We start from the raw sequence: 18,271 nt of genomic DNA, 5'->3' as shown, positions 1-18,271 counted from the left end.
ATTTTGTTTAGAGTTCAGTAAGCGATGCAAACTTTTCTGTGAGTGAGTTAAAAATCAGAAAAACATTGTTGCTCTATATTGCTTGTTTTATTATCATGATTATATATAATAGCCTACAGCCTATTTCTTTCACGTTAGTCCAGGAAGTTGGGTCCTTTTCGTAAGTCACGCAATATGATGTCTCAGACCATTGTGTTGTTTGTCAAAATATGTGGCGAATGTTCCCACTCCAGGAAGCTGTGGATATCTGACATAGCTAAGCCGTGGTTTTTTTTGGGGTTTTTTTTTTTTTTTTTTTGTGTGTGTGTGTACCTTCTGCAGAGCTCAACTAAAGATTTCCCCTTAGCCTACATTATAATTACCACAGCCATTAAAGGCTTACGTTTATCAAGCAAAAGCGTAAATGAACAAGAACAACTGACGAATTTAGTTACAAAAACAAACAAACAAAAACTGCAGTAAATGCTAAAACTGGAAAAAAAAAAATAGAGTTAATGACAGATGATAACTGTATTTCACTTTAACCTGCGCAAAAGATTTAGTCTATTTATGAATTGTTGCCCAGGCATGTAAAAGGGCAGTGTGGCTTATTCTGAGTCACTTGTTCAGGCGAGGCGTTGCCCCGCAGCTTTGATGCACCCAACATGAAAAATGAAACAACAAACAAAACGCGTCACTATTTGAGCAAATGTCTCATTAAAGTCTCATTCAATATGTAACATGTCACATTCTTTCACGACCGCTTATTCCTCTGCCTGGCCTTTTTTTTTTTTTTTTTTTTTTTTTTTAAATTTTGATATACAACAACGGATGAACTCGATAAAAAGTTAAAAGCATCTGGTGACGTTGACCGTCAGTGGGGGTGTTCATTCCTCAGTGTCACGGCTCTTTTTCCGCAATTAGCCCGCAGGGCTGCTTGTGAGAGGTTTCGCGACAGAGATGCTTCGGAGGAGGAACTAGGAAGAAAAAAAAAAAAAAAAAAAACATTTCACTGTCTGAGAAGTAAATTCCTGACAACAGATGTTACATCAGATTAAGCCCTGACTGGCTATAAAAACCAGAGCAACACCGATCCTGACAGCAACACAAGTTCAAGTTGGATACTGCAGAACATCAGAGGACACGGGCATCAGCTTTTACACAGGTGACTTTTACAAATGCTCTTCCTTTTTACACAACATACAGTTCGTTTATTTGAAATATTATTTTTAATAATAATTTCTAACAGTTATATTTGTTTGAACTATTTGACCGCTGCCTTAATGAAGGGACAATATTTGTCTATTTTACAGAGATGAGTCGCTTTCTGTGTTTGCTGGCTGCAGCACTTTACCTGTGCTTGCAATGGCAGGTGAATGCTGGTGAGTGCTACCTCTGTCATCTCAGAAGAGACACAAACCTAAATTAAATCATTGTGTAATTGAATAAAACTTATCCCATCCGAGCACAATTTATCCTCTTGTGATTGTATTAAATATTCGATCTCAAAGAAATGTATGTTTGGTTCCTCAGTTTCTTATGTTACTATAAATATTCTGTAAAATTCTGTAGCCCAATTGTGTGATATGTTCGAAAGTTGAATATTATTGTGTCAGAAATGCACTGACCAAAAACATCAGCATTAAGAGTGACCCATAAGTAAACAAAATATGTTTTGTGTTCGTTTTTTTTTGTTTCCAGAATCACGTTTGAGCAGGAGTGTGATTGAAAATGCTGTGATGGCAGCCAAGGCCACGGTGGACAATGCCTATGAATATTCCAGACAAGAGTGAGTGCAGCCAATTCTTCAGGAAGTGAAAAAAGGACAACAACATAGATCTATTCAAATGAAACTGAAGCTATTATGACTGAAGGTATTGATAAATCTGACCTCTCCTCACAATACAGGAGCATTGACCGTGTGAAGAGGAATGCAGCGAATCCTTCAGACGTCCTGAGGCTGCTGAAACAGCCCGCTGGGCCAACCCGCACTGCTGCTCGCTCTGCAGACTATATGGACATTGCTGTGAAGCTGTTGAAGAGATCTTTGAATAAACGTCCAAAACGCTCCATCAACGCCACAGGTGTGTAGTCTTGACACTTTCTCTGACCTTTGCCTGCAAATGTCTGCAAGTGGGTTACAGCTGAGGTGCCTTTTCTGTGCTTCGTTTCATTAGATCTGATCTCTGAGGAGGATTTGCAGGTCATCGCTGATCTGACAGGCTGCTCTCCCCGACACCGTGTCCCTTCTTGCAAGACGACTCCCAATTTGGACAGGTTTCGCACTGCGAGCAGCGTCTGCAACAACAGGTGAGGAACCTTTCGTTTTCATTTCAAAATGACAATAAATGAAAATAGGGGACTATGATGTCTCTGGTTTTGAAAGGTTTTCTTTTTTTTTTTTTTTTTTTTAAATCATCTGGACCCACAAAGCACATGAAAGGGAAATTGTTATACATTCTTATGATAATAAGTAATAATACTTCAGTTCTGGACGATTGCTGGCGTTATAGTGGAGTTATAGTGGAGAGTGTGGCTGGTAACAGGAGGACTGGAGACTGGATCTGAGGGACAAAGAAAGGTCAGGTTACAAAGAATTTAAAAGTAAATAAATAAAACACAAAACATCGATCAGGCAAAAGTTTGACCGGAGCGAAATCCAACCACCTCCTATGACGGAACGGTCTGGGGACGAGTGGTGAGATGAACCGGTGTTAAATACTGTGGCAGGACAGGTGCGGTGGAGGATTAGTGGCTGCAACTGGAAGCCACGCCCAGCTACACACACACACACACACACACACACACACACACACACACACACACACACACACACACACACACACACACACACACACACACACAAACAAGGAAGGGGAAAACAGCAGAGACACAAAGAAACGGGGCCAACTGGACCTAAAGCTAACAGGTTTTGAGTTTGGCTACATATTTCTTTTTCCCTGTGTTTTTTTTATTTTTATTTTAGGTCATTCAATAAATGTGAGGTGCCACCAAACTCATCTCAAAAATAGAACAGATAACAGAACAATGATGGATTTATTTCTCTCACCTATAGAGAAAACACTCGCTGGGGATCCGCCAATGTACCTTTCACCCGCTGGCTCCCTGCTGAGTATGAGGATGGCATCTCTCTACCTAAAGGCTGGACCCACAGGCTGAAAGTCAACGGACATTTTCTTCCACTGGTAATGTATTCATATGTATATTCTATATAAAGTGCATTGTACTGTACAAACTGTGTGAGAATAATTGTTAGAGGAAAGAAAGGTGTAAAAAGAAGATAGTCCTGAACAATATATAGAAGAGTTATAAATTGAACATTTAATCCCATCTGCACTGATGTTTAAGGTATTTTCTCACTTGTCAAATGAGAGATAAACAATGACAGATGTATAAATCACTCTCACCAAGATGTTCATTGTCTACATCCTGTCCCCAGGTCAGGGAAGTGTCCAACCAAATTCTGCGCACAGCTAACTCTGATGTGGAGAGCGACCCACTCTACACTCACCTGGTGACAATCTTCGGCCAGTGGACTGACCACGACCTGACCTTCACTCCTCACTCTCCTGTCATCCGTTCATTCAGTAATGGTATTGACTGTGACAAGAGCTGTGATCGCACAGAGCCCTGCTTCCCCATTGAGGTCAGTGTCACTGCATTACACAGGAAAAGACGTGAATACACCTGAAGCACAAACACACACACAAACATACTGAATTCTAACAGCTTCTTCTCATCTAAACAGATTCCAAAGACAGACCCCCGCTTCGGCAAAAAGTCAGAAGAGTGCATACCCTTCTTCCGCTCAACAGCAGGTTGCGGTTCAGGCAACACTGGCCACATCTTCGGTGCAAGCACTGTCCGTCAGCAGATGAACTCTCTCACAGCTTTCATTGATGTAGGCCAGGTGTACGGCTCAGACGATGCCAAAGCTCGCTATCTCCGCAACCTCACCACAGATGAGGGCCTATTAAGGGTCAACACGCAGTACACTGACAATGGCCGTGAGCTCCTGCCCTTCACCACCATGGGTGCCAACATGTGTGCCACACGAGCCCGCATAACTAAGGATGATGATGCTGAGGAGGTGCCCTGCTTTCTAGCTGGTGAGTGGCAACAAAAGCACTGACATGTCACCGGTACAGGTTAGGTAAAAAAAAACCTTTAACTGCAGTGACAATTACGAAAGAGGCAATAGACAATTCTTTTGCTTCATATTATCATTATAAATTAAATTTTGATGTGCAATGTAATGGCTATAGAATAATGACACCATTGCTGTTTAGACTGGTTCCTTTTAAGAGTCGCTTTCACTATGCAGTTCTTTCTCTCTTGGGGGTCTGTTTGTCTGTTTCAACTTGAAAAGCTGCCTTTTGCTTTATCTTCCAGGTGATGAGCGCTCCAATGAGAACATTGGTCTGACCTCTCTACACACGCTGTTGATGCGCGAGCACAACCGTCTGGCACGTGCCCTAGCCAAACTCAATCCTCACTGGGGCGGAGAGAGACTCTACCAGGAGGCCCGCAAGATCATGGGAGGATACTTCCAGGTTCGAGAGAGGCTTGGCTGCATAAAGAGCACAAATCTTTCATTCATGACTGTGCCCTTGTGTGGTTCAGTTAACTCATTTTCTTTTGTGTTCTTCAGGTTCTCACCTTCAGAGACTACTTGCTCCACATTGTGGGTCCAGACTTCATTGCCAAGCAGCTGTCCACCTATCCAGGTTATGATGAAGACGTGGACCCCAGCATTTCCAATGTGTTTGCCACAGCTGCCTACCGATTTGCTCACCTGATGGTTCAGCCGTTCATGTTTCGTCTTGATGAGAAATATCAGGAGCATCGTAAATACCCCAGCCCGCTGCTGCACAGAGCCTTCTTCGCACCATGGAGGATCACTTTTGAAGGTATGGCTAAGATCCTAAACTTCTTAGTCCTTCCTTATGGAGAGAATAAATACAATAGATCAAAATTAAATGATCAGTTGTGCTCTTCAGGTGGACTGGATCCAGTCCTCAGGGGGCTGGTGGGCCGTCAGGCCAAGCTGAACACACAGGATCACATGATGACTGATGAGCTGAGGGACAGGCTTTTTGAATTCTCCGCTGAATTGGCTCTGGATCTGGGTGCTCTCAACATGCAGCGAGGCAGAGACCATGGACTCCCTGGTATTTATTTAGCCTTCATAGTTTTGTATCCTTTATGCCGAGAATTCAGGCATTATGGATTAAACTCTGACACTAAACATGACAACATTTTCACCCTGCGTGTCCTTTTTTAAGGCTACAACAAATGGCGCCAGTTCTGTGGGCTGTCACAACCACGAAATCTGGCAGAGCTGGCGAAGGTTTTGAACAACACTGAACTGGCCAGGAACCTTCTGAATCTCTACGGAACACCAGACAACATCGATGTGTGGCTGGGAGGAGTGGCTGAGCCGTTTGTGCGTGGAGGAAGAGTGGGACCCCTGTTTGCCTGCCTGATTGCCACTCAGTTCCAGAGGATCCGCCAGGGAGACAGGTATATTACTTAACCGACATTGCTGAATTATGTGGACATAGCTGTTTTAGCTGCACCTCTATGTTCACCTTTAATCCGGGCTCTTCATATGTTAATAAAATGTCCAATTTCAGGCTCTGGTGGGAAAATGAGGGAGTGTTCACTGAGGATCAGAGGGAGTCCCTGAGGGAAACATCTCTTGCCCGCATCATTTGCGACAACACTGGCATCACTGAGGTACCTGAAAGACCCTTCCAGTACAGGCCCCGAGGGTCTGGTTACACCCAGTGTAAGGACATCCCTGCCTTTGACCTCAGTCCATGGAGGGATGGTGAGTTGATGTTGTGAAAAGCGCTCTGACACAGTTGACTGACAGTGACCTGTGAGGAAATACTAATTTTTCTCCCTTTAATTTTCTGTAGGAGACTCAAGTGGAACACCAGGTAAGTCTACCACTTCCTGTCCTATTTATCCATAAAGGGTAAAATGTATCTACTAAAAGTATTACTTTAAAATGAAAAGGTTCTCTAGGTATAATTATACTCATGTCTTTTTCCACACAGGACCCAAAAGGCCACCTGCTCCAAGAGGAACAGAGGCGAATGTTGCCTTCTCTGTGCGACTGGGCAACAACTTCCCCAAAGCTGGCGTGCCCATCGCCTTCCGTGATGTCATCTACAATGGACAGAACAGCTATGACATCAAGACAGGCATTTTCACTTGTCAGCACACAGGTGTTTATGAGTTCCAGTTCCACTGTACGATCAACAAGAACGATGCCAGTGTGGATCTGCTGCGTAACGGGAAGCTGATTGTGCACTCATTCACCACGAAGCAGAACGGATACATCACAGCCAGTGGCAACACGTACGTTAAGCTTCTGAAGGGAGACAAGGTCTGGCTGGTGGCCAACCATGGTAGCAATGGTTTGACCAGTGACAGTTTCTTCTCTGGGCATCTGCTGTTCACTGAGTAGGAAACCTGATACAGCTGCTGATCCATGTATGACTCCCTGCAATGCTGAGAGTTTGCTGAAGTCACAAATGTCTTCACATTAGGGGTTAATATACATGTTGTTTTGTGAATGTGAAAATCAACTAACAACTACCTGACTGGATATGTGATATTTTCTCTATTCTTTTTTTTTTTTTTTGTTGTTGAATGAATCATTTTCTCGAATCTTTTAAAATTGTTTTTAATTATTTCTGAAAGTTGCACTATACAGTAATTTATACAGCCTATGTCTGGAAAGTGAATGTAATCAGTTAATGCTTAAATAAGCTGAAAGTGTAACAGCTGTAATTTTTGCCAGTTCTTTTGGAACACACTTTTGTTTGTCCCAAATTTAAGTGTAAGACATTGTGTCACTTTAAAATTGACATAAATAAATGATTCTTATAGAGATTAACTTCTGCCCCTGAGTGAAATTCATGATGATACAGAACAATACGTCAGAGGACAACATATTTGTTTGCAGACCCAGTTGACAATGTCCTAATGCAGACCAGCAGATGGCACTGACATACAAATTTTCAGGGACAGGAAGGCAGGCACAGGCACAACCTGTGGGTTTGGATGAATTTCAATTATTGCACTGCATGGAGCACTTATAGGTGGTTCTCAAGTTGAGGTGGTGATTTGTTTATATAGCCTATATTAGTATCAATTATAAAAATCACTCATTTTTACCTTTGCTTTGAACACATGCAGTCTCAGACTTTGTGATATTTTCTGCTAAAGCAAAGCAAATCATCAAAATAGATTGATTGCTTGGAGCTAAATTACAAGACAGGATGTTCAGAGGACATATTTCTTTAGATTATACCTTGCATATGGTAATTCAGTGTATTTCCCCCTAAACCACTACTGATTGAAAAGATATATCAATCAACATTAATTAATGATAGATGCATTTCATTGAGATTTGGGCCAGTTTCAGGATATTGTGCATGCTGCCTCACTGGCTTGGGTTTAACTTGGACAGAGTTCAAAGTTCATTGTTTGTAATGTATGTATGTATGTTATGTGTAAGAAGAAGAAGATATTTAAGCACTTTGCTGTAGTATTTTTTGTGTCTTTTAAGTTGAAAGTTGAAACATCATGAATGCCTTTAACTGCACATGTGCTTCTTATGTTGTGTTAAGTCAGAATAGCTGCTTTGAAGGTTAAAGGTTGAGCGCAATTCAAAGTCGAAGCTAAAGTTAAAACATATTCAACCAATTCACCAGAAAACCAAAAATGTCTCACATTATGACACTGCTGTGACAGCAATATGAAGACTTTTAGTAATATTGTGATATTCAGAAGTACTTCTGTGATGGTTTTACTCCATCAGTAACCCTTACAAGATTTTCTGTGGTAATTTTTGACTATAGATATTTTAAGCCTATAGTAGTTTTGTATCCTCTGAATCCAAATGCTTGTTAAACGCTTAGCAGATAATGGCTTTTGATATTAAGGAATGAGGCAAAAGGTGGTCACTCTGCTTTAATTGCTGACGCCGACACTCCCCTGGGGGATCTGCATCCTTGCCTAAATATAAGTAAACAAAAACCGAGAGCAATATGAGGCGATCGATTGGAGACATGGTGGGTTGCATTAGCTCTGTTGTTTTCTGCACAGTGGAGAGGAGGGACGAGAACCAGCTGCTGTGTCTCCAGCACCCCCCCCCCCCCCCCCCCCCCCCCCCCCCCACACACACACACACACAGAAGCCACGCCCCTCCTGACCTCCGTGGACACAGTGCCATCCACAGAGAGTGGCTCTGGGTGTCCCATGGGAGCAGGGGAATGCTGGAGAGGACGAGCGGCACACGATACCCCATTGTTTGGTTTAGCAGTCACTGATCAGCCCCCCCCCCCCCCCCCCCCACCCTAAAACACACGGGCTGACCGTCTTAACGGGTTAAATTGATTAGAAAGACGACTGTGGTTTGTATAATCCCCTATTTTCGCTCCGGCTCTGCGCTTCACCAAACGAGAAAAACCACATTTAGACAACAGCCCTCGCACCTGTGGGACTGAAGTGGAGAGACGAGTTGGTCAAAACACACGAAATGGATATGAGAGAAGGACTTTAAGTTAACTTCCTACATGACTTACAACTTCCAGTAAGCTTGACAAGCTTGACAGCATCCTAATGAAATGTTGAATATGATATCGATTATTTTCAAGCCAAAAGCTAAAATAATATGCAGCTAGATGAAGATTGCGAGATATAGCCTAGTACCATCTTGATTAACTGTTCAACAATTGTGTATCTTTTTGGCAAAATGACTAGAATTTTCTTCTGGAATAAAAAGCCTAAATAAATAGGCTACGGTAAATAAATCCATAATTTGCCTACTATAATACATTTTATGAAAGGTGCACACATGACTCCTTAATGACACAAAACATTCTCAGCCTAACGACTTGTATCAACTAAAAATGTGTCTGATGACTCAGGTGATTTGTGAGTCTAGGCCACCACTTCCCAGCATTAGTGGTGTGGTGCAGTCTGTTCAAATCCAGTTTTTAATTAATCTTTTCTCTTCGGGCAACTTGCAGAGGAACCATCAGAGGCTTTAATTTCCTGCCCACATTCTGCATCAGTTACCAGAGTTTTACAACAAACCAGCCCTGCACTGGATGCAGCGTTCATCTGCTGCTCGTTTTGAACGGGACAGTCAAAGAGCCAGTAAATCCACGCAAAGCTTTAAAAGAGAGCATCTCCCTGCGTTTCAAGAAGAGACGTTTTACAATGAGTGGAGGAATTTTATTAAAGTGTGTCATCATATCTAGATTTTTCACGGTTAAATAGAGCTGTCAATCATGTCAGGGGAAGTGTGTGAGGGACACGGCGACAGGGCGGAGACTCGGCAGCAGGATTCCCCAGGACTGCTCTCATAATTGGGGGAACATCTGACTTTGTCCCGCGCTGGCAGATGGTGGGTTGGGGCGGGATCCAAGGGGGGAGATTTACATTCATTGTCCAGGCGCACAAACTCTACACAGAGACAATAGTCTCGGCGAGGGGCAAGGAACCAAGGTTGGAAAAAAAAAAAAAAACAACTTTCCTTTTCATCGCCAAAACGAACGGGAGCGGAAATTAATTTTTTGTCTGCAAAAAAAGGTCCAAAACATGGTATATTTTCGTTTTGGGGGGCTAAACAGAAAACACAGATTCATTTTTACTCAGAAAAATATCTGAACAAAATATTATTTATAAAAAATATATCGTTTTTTAGTTAACTGAAATCAGAAACTGTTCTTGGAGTTATAGCCCCACACCTTTTGGGCTGTTAGACTGTTTTTTCGAGCTTCTAAGCCGTGAAACAATCCATCTCAGCATCTAAAGAAACTTTGTCAGCCTGTATCCAAAAAATATTACGCGCATTACTACTCGTTTTTTTTTATTTTTATTTTTTTATATAGATCACTTGAAGAAGCTTTTTTTTTTTAATCAGTGTTATTTGTGACTGATTTCATGACCACCAGATAAGGCGGTCGTTGTATTGATTAAGAACTCATTTCGGGCACTGTCAGGCAGCGGTCCAAACGCCAATCAGAGCGCAGCCCTGTCCGCGGCTGGCGGAGATTGATGGACCAACCAGACGGCCATTGTTGCGGCTGACACTGATGCGATGCCTCCTCAGCGGAATCACTGCGTTCAAAGGAGCAGACGGTCGGGCTGCTGAATACGCGCCTGTCGAGAGCGCACTTGTGTTAAATTTTGACTCGGATGAATGGGCCAAACAGGATTTGCTGTCGAGACGACGCAGGGCAGTGTACAGGAGAACTGAAAACCAGAGTGAACAAGTGGCTTTCATAAAACATTCAGACATTAGTAAATACCCAAAATACAAATTATTTTGTGAATGAAATTTAAGCTTTTGACAATATTTGTTCGTGAAATTTGTGGCTGAATTATGTCGATTATAGGCTATTAATTTTAAAGGTTCCCCCACCTCTTCGCCCACGCACACACACACGCACACGCACACACACATACACGTACACACGCATGCACACAAAGGGGACCAATAATTTCAGTCATAAGCAACAGATAATATTCTATTTCATGATTAAAGATGATTTTCAGATGCCTACAGCATCTGCTTTAACATGTTGCGTTTTCCCTAGGCTGCATTATCACCCTGGGCGAACCTAATGTGTGAAAAGTTTGCAGCAAGAGTCAGTGGTTGGATGCTGAATCTGGCAGAAGTCCAAACAACGGATGCACTTTACACCAATGAGAGCATCCATTTCAACAATCGGTCCCCCATATGGCACTAAGGCCCCTCCTCCACGCTCTATCCCGGCAGAGGGTCTCATTCATGCTTCAAGACAGCGGTTCACTTCAAGCTTCCTGGCCCTCGGATCAACTGTTTTGATCCAGTCTGGCCTTGTGACAAAGGGAGACTTTCTACACAGATATCCGAAGAGTACTCTGAGACGGACTCGCTCTGAACCGTCGGAGGAGTTCAGCCCACCGAGCAGGTGATCGTTTGCGCTCGACCTGACGCTGGAGATTTGCGCTTGGACAATGCTTGTAACTAGTCGGGGAGTGTATTTGATATGATCTTTTGAGCCTTAAAAGAAAGTCTGTGTGGATTTTTTTTATTTATTGAGACGCCCTTTGAAACATCACACAGCACCGGCCATTTATTTCTCAAAGCTCCGTGCAAGCTCTGCTTTCTCGTGGCGCTCTGGAGGAGCGCAGAGCCTTGGGGTGGACCTTCTGTTGTTTGCCAAAGTGCTTTAGCTCTCCAACCCAGTGTTTTCCCCCCAGTTCAAAAAAGTGCACCACACGATCGGGACAAAGCTTAAATGTTCGGGATCGGGGAGCATCTGATACGAGAAGTGAGCGGATTAAAAGAGAGAACTCTTGCGGAGGAGATGGATCCAGTCCGGTCGTGGGTGCGCAATGTTGGGGTTGTGGATGCGAACGTCGCGGCGCAAAGGTACAGTACAAACCCAGCTCATCTACCTTCTCACCAGCTATTTTCATCAGTTACGCTCAGGCTTGGCAGCAACGTGACAGAATTAATTTTCATGATCATTATCATCGCCACAGTGTGATATGCGAATATCTAACATTAGAAGAGGCGTCCTTTCAGAAAAGAGCTGCAAACTACTTGTTGCAGAAGATGACACGACTCCCCTTTAAAACTCATAGGCCGCAAACTCGTTAAACTTCTTTAAATGGGACGACAGAAAAGAACTTGAGATTGTTGTCATCATCATTATTATTAGGTAGCCTATTATTAAATAAATTAAAGGAAAGTTCTGGTTATGTGCACAACGGGAAAGTAGGCTATGTTGCCAAACATAAAATTATTAATCAGAGCTGCTTGAGTTTGACATAAAGTCACACACAAGGAGCATTTGATCAGAGAATTTACTGTCGTGCAAAAGGTCAACTTACATTTTTAGTTTACACAATTATATTTGAGATTATTTCTCAACGTGACAAAGCCAAATATATTTTTCCTAGACCAGCTATTTTAGCTGATGGAGCTGATATTTTTATTTCAGCTTAAAAACACTATCATTCCAATGGGCCAAACACTTTTTACATTTACACCATTCTTCTACTTATGCAAAAGTCTTCCATATTTCGCTCGATGTTCATTCATCCTCTTTGCCTTTTTAATTTCTATGCAAACACACATACATCAGTGTTCTTATGTTCCAAATTGAAAGTTTAGAAAACAGTCTAAACAGAGTCAGTAAAACGCAATAGAAGACAGAGTAGGCAGTTAATTAGTATAATGCAAATTTATATATATATATATATTATATTATATATATACATTATCCGTATTGTATTTAAGTCAATTGATATCATAAAATATTAATTTGAACTTATACATGTAATTTTAAAAAGCTGATTGTACATTTTATATCTATATAAAAAATCGTCAGAGGCAATTTTTTCCTCAGGCTTTTTTTTTTCTTAATAACAGAAACGTTTACGGCTGCTTGAATAAAATCCACAATTTACTCAAGTTTAAAGGAGGCTTTCTGAGACGATATAAAATGACTCGTTTTCCGTTTTAGACCGAAGTTACATTTACAGAAAAACAGTGCAGGCTCTCTGTTGAACAGACCGGAAGATTTGATCATCTCTTTTTTGTCTTGATCTGAGATAAAACACTTGGAGTTTTTTTTTGCCTAAATCTATTATGTCTTAATCTTTGAGATCATTCATTTAAATTCAACGGTCAGTAGCCTATTGTACGTTTTTCAACATCAGTCCCAGTCAAAAGAGCTGATTCTATTGTGACTTTACAGCTTTAGAGCTCAATCCCAGTTTATAAGTTTTGGTCCTGTTTTTTGCCTTGGTTTTTGTTTTTTGTGTAATTTTCCAGGCCATATTAGGTTCTCGCAAGTTATAGCAAATATAACATATCTATAAATTCAGCAATCAGTTTTTTTCTTTGTAAATGATTGATAACTATTATGGATAAATTGGCCTAAACAATTAGAGAGCAAAAAACTTTTTATTCATTGAGAAATAATATGCTTTTAAAAATTATTTTAATATTAGAATATCTACCTTTAAAGTGCCTATAAATCAAAGATATTTGATATACATATTCATTTAATTTTCATGATTTAGTGCAAGCAGAGTAAAGTGTCTGGTCTTTAGTTTTTGTTTGTTTTATGTTGATTACTCTGAAAATTTTTTCAACCATTAATTTATATACATTATATATACATTGATAGGTGGTAATGTAGTTTAAGATAACCTTTATATATGCTGATGTGAATCAGTTTATTTAATGCTAAATGAATGTCTTGAATATCATAAGGGTGAGTGTGAGCTGACTGTCTCTTCTTGTTGTGTTCTCAGTGGCGTAGCTCTGTCAAGAGCTCATTTTGAGAAGCAGCCGCCCTCCAATCTCCGCAAGTCCAACTTCTTCCACTTTGTCCTGGCGCTCTATGACAGACATGGCCAACCTGTGGAGGTGGAGAGGACTGCGTTTGTGGACTTTGTTGAGCATGAAAAGGTGTGTGAAATGTTTCTGTCTGCCTGTCTATCTTAGTAATTATTTTAGGATATCATCAGTTCACTACATAGCTTTCATCTTTACAATTCTTTTAATGGACATTTAGACATGATGAAGCTGAGGCAATAGTGGCTGAAAAACTGTGGATAATAACAGAGTGTATTAGTAATGTACACTATATTTCAGCTGTAACCAGGTGCTCAACTTGATCTTCCCCATCCCCAGTAAAGCCAAGCATATCCAACAGCTGACGGCTACATGTTTACACAAGCTTTACCCTCAATGAGCTGATGATGTGGGATTGAAAAAGAATATCTAATGACTAATTAGCAGCTTGCCTCATTAGGAGGACATCACTACTTTTTAAAATGCAAATTATGCTCGCTCCTGTTAAGTTATACAGTGAACTAATCATCAAAGTCTCTTTTCCTACATGCCCCCCTCCCATACTCTAAATACTGCTGTGGGGGGAGCTGGATTCCTCAGGTTTGACAAGACCGAAATAAGGAAGGGTGCAGTGTGGAGACAGAGATAGATAGAGACCAGAGAGGGCAGACTGCCTGGAGTGGGAGCCTTATGCCCAGCGTTGATGGATGTTTTTGCCTTGTGGTGAAGGGAGCAAGAATCTCCTAAACTGCCAACAGCTCTCCCCTGTGAGAAAGACAAGAGGACACCGTCCTGTCAACTGAAGTTCAAATATAGTTTCACTATGAATTTCATGGGGGTATAGGGAGGGAGGGAAGGCAGCAGTGCTAATGCCAGGGCTGAAAGCTGTCAGTGTGCGCCCCTTTGTGCCACACAGGCCAATGTAGAGTAATATGACGGCAGTGGAGGAGTTCATTTTCTGCATGGTTACCCTGGCATCTGTTTTTGCTTTGTAATTATGAGGAGGTAGAGTGATGGCATGGCAAAATAAATGTTCCTCCGTGTATATTTACAAAACTTATGAAGCCAGCCATCCATCTATCTCCTGATGTGTCTCAATCTCACTTCTGATATTAAGTTTTGAGCTGTGTTACTTTCCAACTTATCTTCATGCATCTCAATTTCCCCACTTCTTCCTCCCTCCTTACAACTGTCTCCTTTTCCTGGTATCTCCTACTCCCCCAACCTCCCCATTCTCTCTGCTCCTTTCTTGCTCTCGTCTCTGTGATGCCAGCCTCCTGGGTTATTGGACCAGAGAGCATTCCTTTGAGACCACTTAGAAAGACCAGTAGAGGTAGAGGAAGAGAAAGGAAGCTGGGGAACAAGAGACAGAGAGCGGGAGAGAAGGAAGAAGTGAGAGGCTAGTGGGTAGCCTGGGGGAAGGAAGGATAGTGGAAAGGAAGTTTTTCTGTCAAGGTCGACTGCTGCTCAGTCTCACGTACAGTACTTTCCACCAACTGGAACACACTTTTCACACACACACACGCACGCACATATAGCCATGCCTGTACTACCTCGTTGTTGGGAGGACCACTGCATTTGATCTTATGGTTTTAGGAGTTCGCATCAGACATGATAGTTCAACCTCTACAAAGAACATCCGACTCAAGGTTAAGCATTCAGCTTATGAGCGCAACACAGGGTCCCACATGGGCTTTGGGCAGACAACCCTCTGATCTCAATGCTGCTCCTAGGGAAGGGCAAGCTGCAGGATTAGGAGAGACTCACTGTGCTTAACACTGCATGGGGATGCCCAGCTGTACTTATCTGTGCCCCAGATGTGCTTAACTGCATGCCCTGCATTTGTCTGTCTTCCATGTCTTTCCAAGGAGCAGCCGGGAGAAAAGACCAACAATGGCACTCACTACAAGCTACAGCTCCTCTACAGCAACGGTGAGTAGAGTCAAGCACGAGTTCTCAGGTCCTGGGGTGATTCTTTGCCCTCTGAGGTGTCTAATTTGATCATTTAGACACGATGCTAAGTCCTGCACATAACAGGAGTGGAAAAAAGGTTACCTGTGACACCAGCACGCTAACATGACAAACACCTTTCCACTTAAGTAATCTCCCTCCACATCCTCCCCTGCATTACCTCGCCTCTCCTCTCTGAGCTCATAAATTTCCTTCCGCTCATCACCTAATCACTGGGCTTGTACCATTCAGCACTCAACTCTGCGAGTAGCCTCTTCAGGGCCCACGTATGGGGAAATGAGGTACATGTTGCCACCCCACCGCATCCCCCCACCCCCCACTCCAACCCCCCACCCCTACCTCATGGTGCTTCCACATCAGATCGGGGGCTACACAGAGAAATTTGGTTCCCATGAGCCACTGCTGGCCCTACTCTGCCATCGCAGTGGCACCCATGGGAGAGAAGATAAAAGACATGTTCTACAGCAACCCCCTCATACACCCTCAATACACACACACACACACACACACTCACACACACAGATGTACATACAAGCACACCAAAAGCACTTCCTCTACATCCCCTCCTCTCATCCCCTTCCCCCAAGCGATATCAAAGGCATCTCAATCGAGACTTTGATGAGAGGAACACATTTTAAAAGCAATACTCACCAAAGTCTCTATAAAAATTCCTTGGGTAATGCACTCTTCTTTCAAGAAGCAATTCATTAAATGTTGTTTCCCAACGTAGTGTGATCTATAGTGGAGGTTTCGAAGCATCCAGAGGTTCAGGTGTCTCTAGAAATCGCACTCCGAAACACAACTGATCACATAGACGCGAAAAACTGATAAAAAGACATTTTCTCTCCAATTAAATCCCCCAACAAACGTATCAGTCACCTGTTGGTGTATAACTAATCTCCCATTAGCGAACTAAACACGGGAATAAATCAAAAGTTAACTGAGAAATAACCACAAAATGAACAGCCTGACAAATCGTGAGAACCTGGATATAAATTCTGGCCTCAAATCGTAACATGACTAATAATCATCAAACATCAAATAACTCTCAATCCCCTCAGAAACCATCAGCAAGAAAGTATGAACTGCATGCCAATCTTATTCCTCCATGTTTGCTGGACAGAGTTCAGTGCTTTTTCTGAGAGCTTGTCCAGAGTTTGAGAAAAAAAAAAGATTTATATCATAAATCTTTTCATTTTATTTTGAGAATCCACAGTGCAATGCACTTTTTTATCAACTCGTAAGAGTGGGTTAGTGAGTTTAAGTATAATGTCAGTTGTTTCACTGAGGGCTAGAGAGCATACATTTAGTTTATTTGGAAAATTTATTTCACTTTAATAAAACCTTTCTTGTGCCTAAAATGAGTTGTTAGAGTTATTAATAACAACTGATTTCCATGTTTTCTCTTTGCAGGAGTTCGTACAGAGCAAGATCTTTATGCACGACTTATTGATTCTGTCACTAAACAGGTTGGTAAACTTTCCTTAAGTCTTCTTGAAGTGGATTCCACCTCCAGCTTTATAAACAGACGTTTCATTGATTCTCCGTGAAACTGAATCTGTCCCATTGCTTCTCATTTCCTCCTCTCAGCCCATATCGTATGAGGGACAAAACAAGAATCCAGAAATGTGCAGAGTTCTGCTCACACACGAGGTTATGTGCAGGTGAGCGTTACACATACATACAGTGCACACACACACACTCACACACACACACACACACACACACACACACACACAAGCACACTCATTGAAACGTTCACCCACAGGGACAAAATCCAAATATCCATTACTCTCCTTCACTCTGCTTTGTCTCAGTCAGCCCGAAATGTGGTTTTGGGAAGACACTTGGGGCTCTACGTTTTTGAAAACTAGACTGTGGCTGAACCGTAAGTCAAGCCTGTCTGTCATCATCCTTGTTACAGTGGTAGCCCCCTGCTGCTTTCTGCTGTAACGCAGCATGTTCCCGGGCAGCTCCTGTTTCTTCCCGGAGCTCCTTTCTCTCTGGCCTGGGGTTTTGCAGCCAAACCTCAACTGACAGCAGGAGACAGACTTTAGGAGAAAAATCTACCTTTCGCTATCAAAACTGCAGCACTTCTGTTTAGTCGAGACATCATGTGTGAACTTTGTCAACAAGTGTATTGGTGCAGAAAGTTCTTTCAATGGTAGAGCAAATTTAAAAAGTCTAATCATGGCTTAGGGACCAAAGGGTTTTTGTTATTATTTGGTGAGTGAAGAACATGGTGAATACAGGGTTATGGATGGAGAAGACAGAGCAAATCTGAGACAGTGGTCTGGAAGTGGAGCAGTCACCCAGTATTCGAGGGCAGTAGGGGGAAGGATAGGGGGCTGGGACAAGGGGAAAGGGGCTTAAACAGAGTGGGCTTTGCCATTGTGTAGCCAGCAGATGCCCGAATGTGACTCACAGCTGGCTAATAACAGAGCCGAAGAGGCAGAGGGCAAGCGTCACAGCTGGGGAGTGAGGCCGTCTGACAGGGGGGCGGAGGGGGGCAGGGCAGGGCCAAGCTGGGACACGAGAGGGGTGAGGCGAGGTGTAGGGGTGGCAGATGGTTAGGGGTGGGGGCACTTTTGTTATGCAGTGAAGGGGACTTTGGGGAGGGGTGGGCTGGGTGGCCAGCAGGCTCCTCGGACAGGACTGCTGACGAATGGTAGGATGTTGTGGGACGGTGTGTGTGTGTGTGTGTGTGCATGTGTGTGTGTGTGTGTGTGTGTGCGTAATGAGGCTTCGTGGGGGTTGAGTTTGATTTTGAAATCAATGTGACAGATTGCCTGGCTGGCTTTTCACTTTTGAATAGTCTCTCACTGTTTGTAGGGTGTGTTGTTGTACCTTTTCTTCCTCTTTTATTCTTTTGTCTATTCCTCCCCTCCCCTCTCATGCCTCCTTTGTGTGCTCCT

The 18,271-nt window shown here is 42.6% G+C and overlaps 2 protein-coding genes across 5 annotated transcripts in view; both read left to right on the top strand.

Annotated features, from left to right (window-relative positions):
* Positions 1–1,057: 1,057 nt before the first annotated feature.
* Positions 1,058–6,719, top strand: LOC139624136 (eosinophil peroxidase-like). The gene is made up of 15 exons (XM_071482981.1): positions 1,058–1,144; positions 1,293–1,361; positions 1,681–1,768; positions 1,888–2,063; positions 2,157–2,289; positions 3,056–3,185; positions 3,440–3,646; positions 3,749–4,109; positions 4,393–4,553; positions 4,652–4,910; positions 5,001–5,171; positions 5,286–5,523; positions 5,637–5,833; positions 5,925–5,945; positions 6,066–6,719. The coding sequence occupies exons 2-15, from the start codon at positions 1,295–1,297 to the stop codon at positions 6,476–6,478; spliced, it is 2,622 nt and encodes an 873-aa protein (XP_071339082.1). The 5' UTR covers positions 1,058–1,144; positions 1,293–1,294; the 3' UTR covers positions 6,479–6,719.
* Positions 6,720–10,827: 4,108 nt separating this feature from the next.
* The window catches only part of ebf2 (EBF transcription factor 2), a 29,824-nt gene continuing 22,380 nt past the window's right edge, over positions 10,828–18,271 (top strand). For 2 of the 4 annotated variants that reach the window (XM_071482979.1, XM_071482976.1), the window contains exons 1-5: positions 11,188–11,447; positions 13,343–13,499; positions 15,254–15,317; positions 16,770–16,825; positions 16,947–17,020. In XM_071482979.1, the coding sequence (XP_071339080.1) occupies positions 11,314–11,447; positions 13,343–13,499; positions 15,254–15,317; positions 16,770–16,825; positions 16,947–17,020 (485 nt within the window). In that variant the 5' untranslated portion in view covers positions 11,188–11,313. Of the gene's footprint in view, positions 11,448–13,342; positions 13,500–15,253; positions 15,318–16,769; positions 16,826–16,946; positions 17,021–18,271 lie in introns of all 4 variants that reach the window. The other 2 variants (XM_071482980.1, XM_071482978.1) reach the window with 2 other exon arrangements.

The sequence above is a fragment of the Trachinotus anak genome, unplaced genomic scaffold, assembly GCF_046630095.1.
Source record: "Trachinotus anak isolate AG129_WGS33_773 ecotype Australia unplaced genomic scaffold, CSIRO_AGI_Tana_v1 ptg000008l, whole genome shotgun sequence".
Classification (NCBI taxonomy): domain Eukaryota; kingdom Metazoa; phylum Chordata; class Actinopteri; order Carangiformes; family Carangidae; genus Trachinotus; species Trachinotus anak.
This window is presented reverse-complemented; position numbering and strand designations above follow the sequence as displayed.

Bases quoted from the DNA above. Each gene is read 5' to 3' on its own strand.
- LOC139624136 (XM_071482981.1), top strand. From the start codon at position 1,295: ATGAGTCGCTTTCTGTGTTTGCTGGCTGCAGCACTTTACCTGTGCTTG. The intron at 1,362-1,680 runs GTGAGTGCTACC...TTTTGTTTCCAG, and splicing joins GCAATGGCAGGTGAATGCTG to AATCACGTTTGAGCAGGAGT. The intron at 2,290-3,055 runs GTGAGGAACCTT...TCTCACCTATAG, and splicing joins AGCAGCGTCTGCAACAACAG to AGAAAACACTCGCTGGGGAT.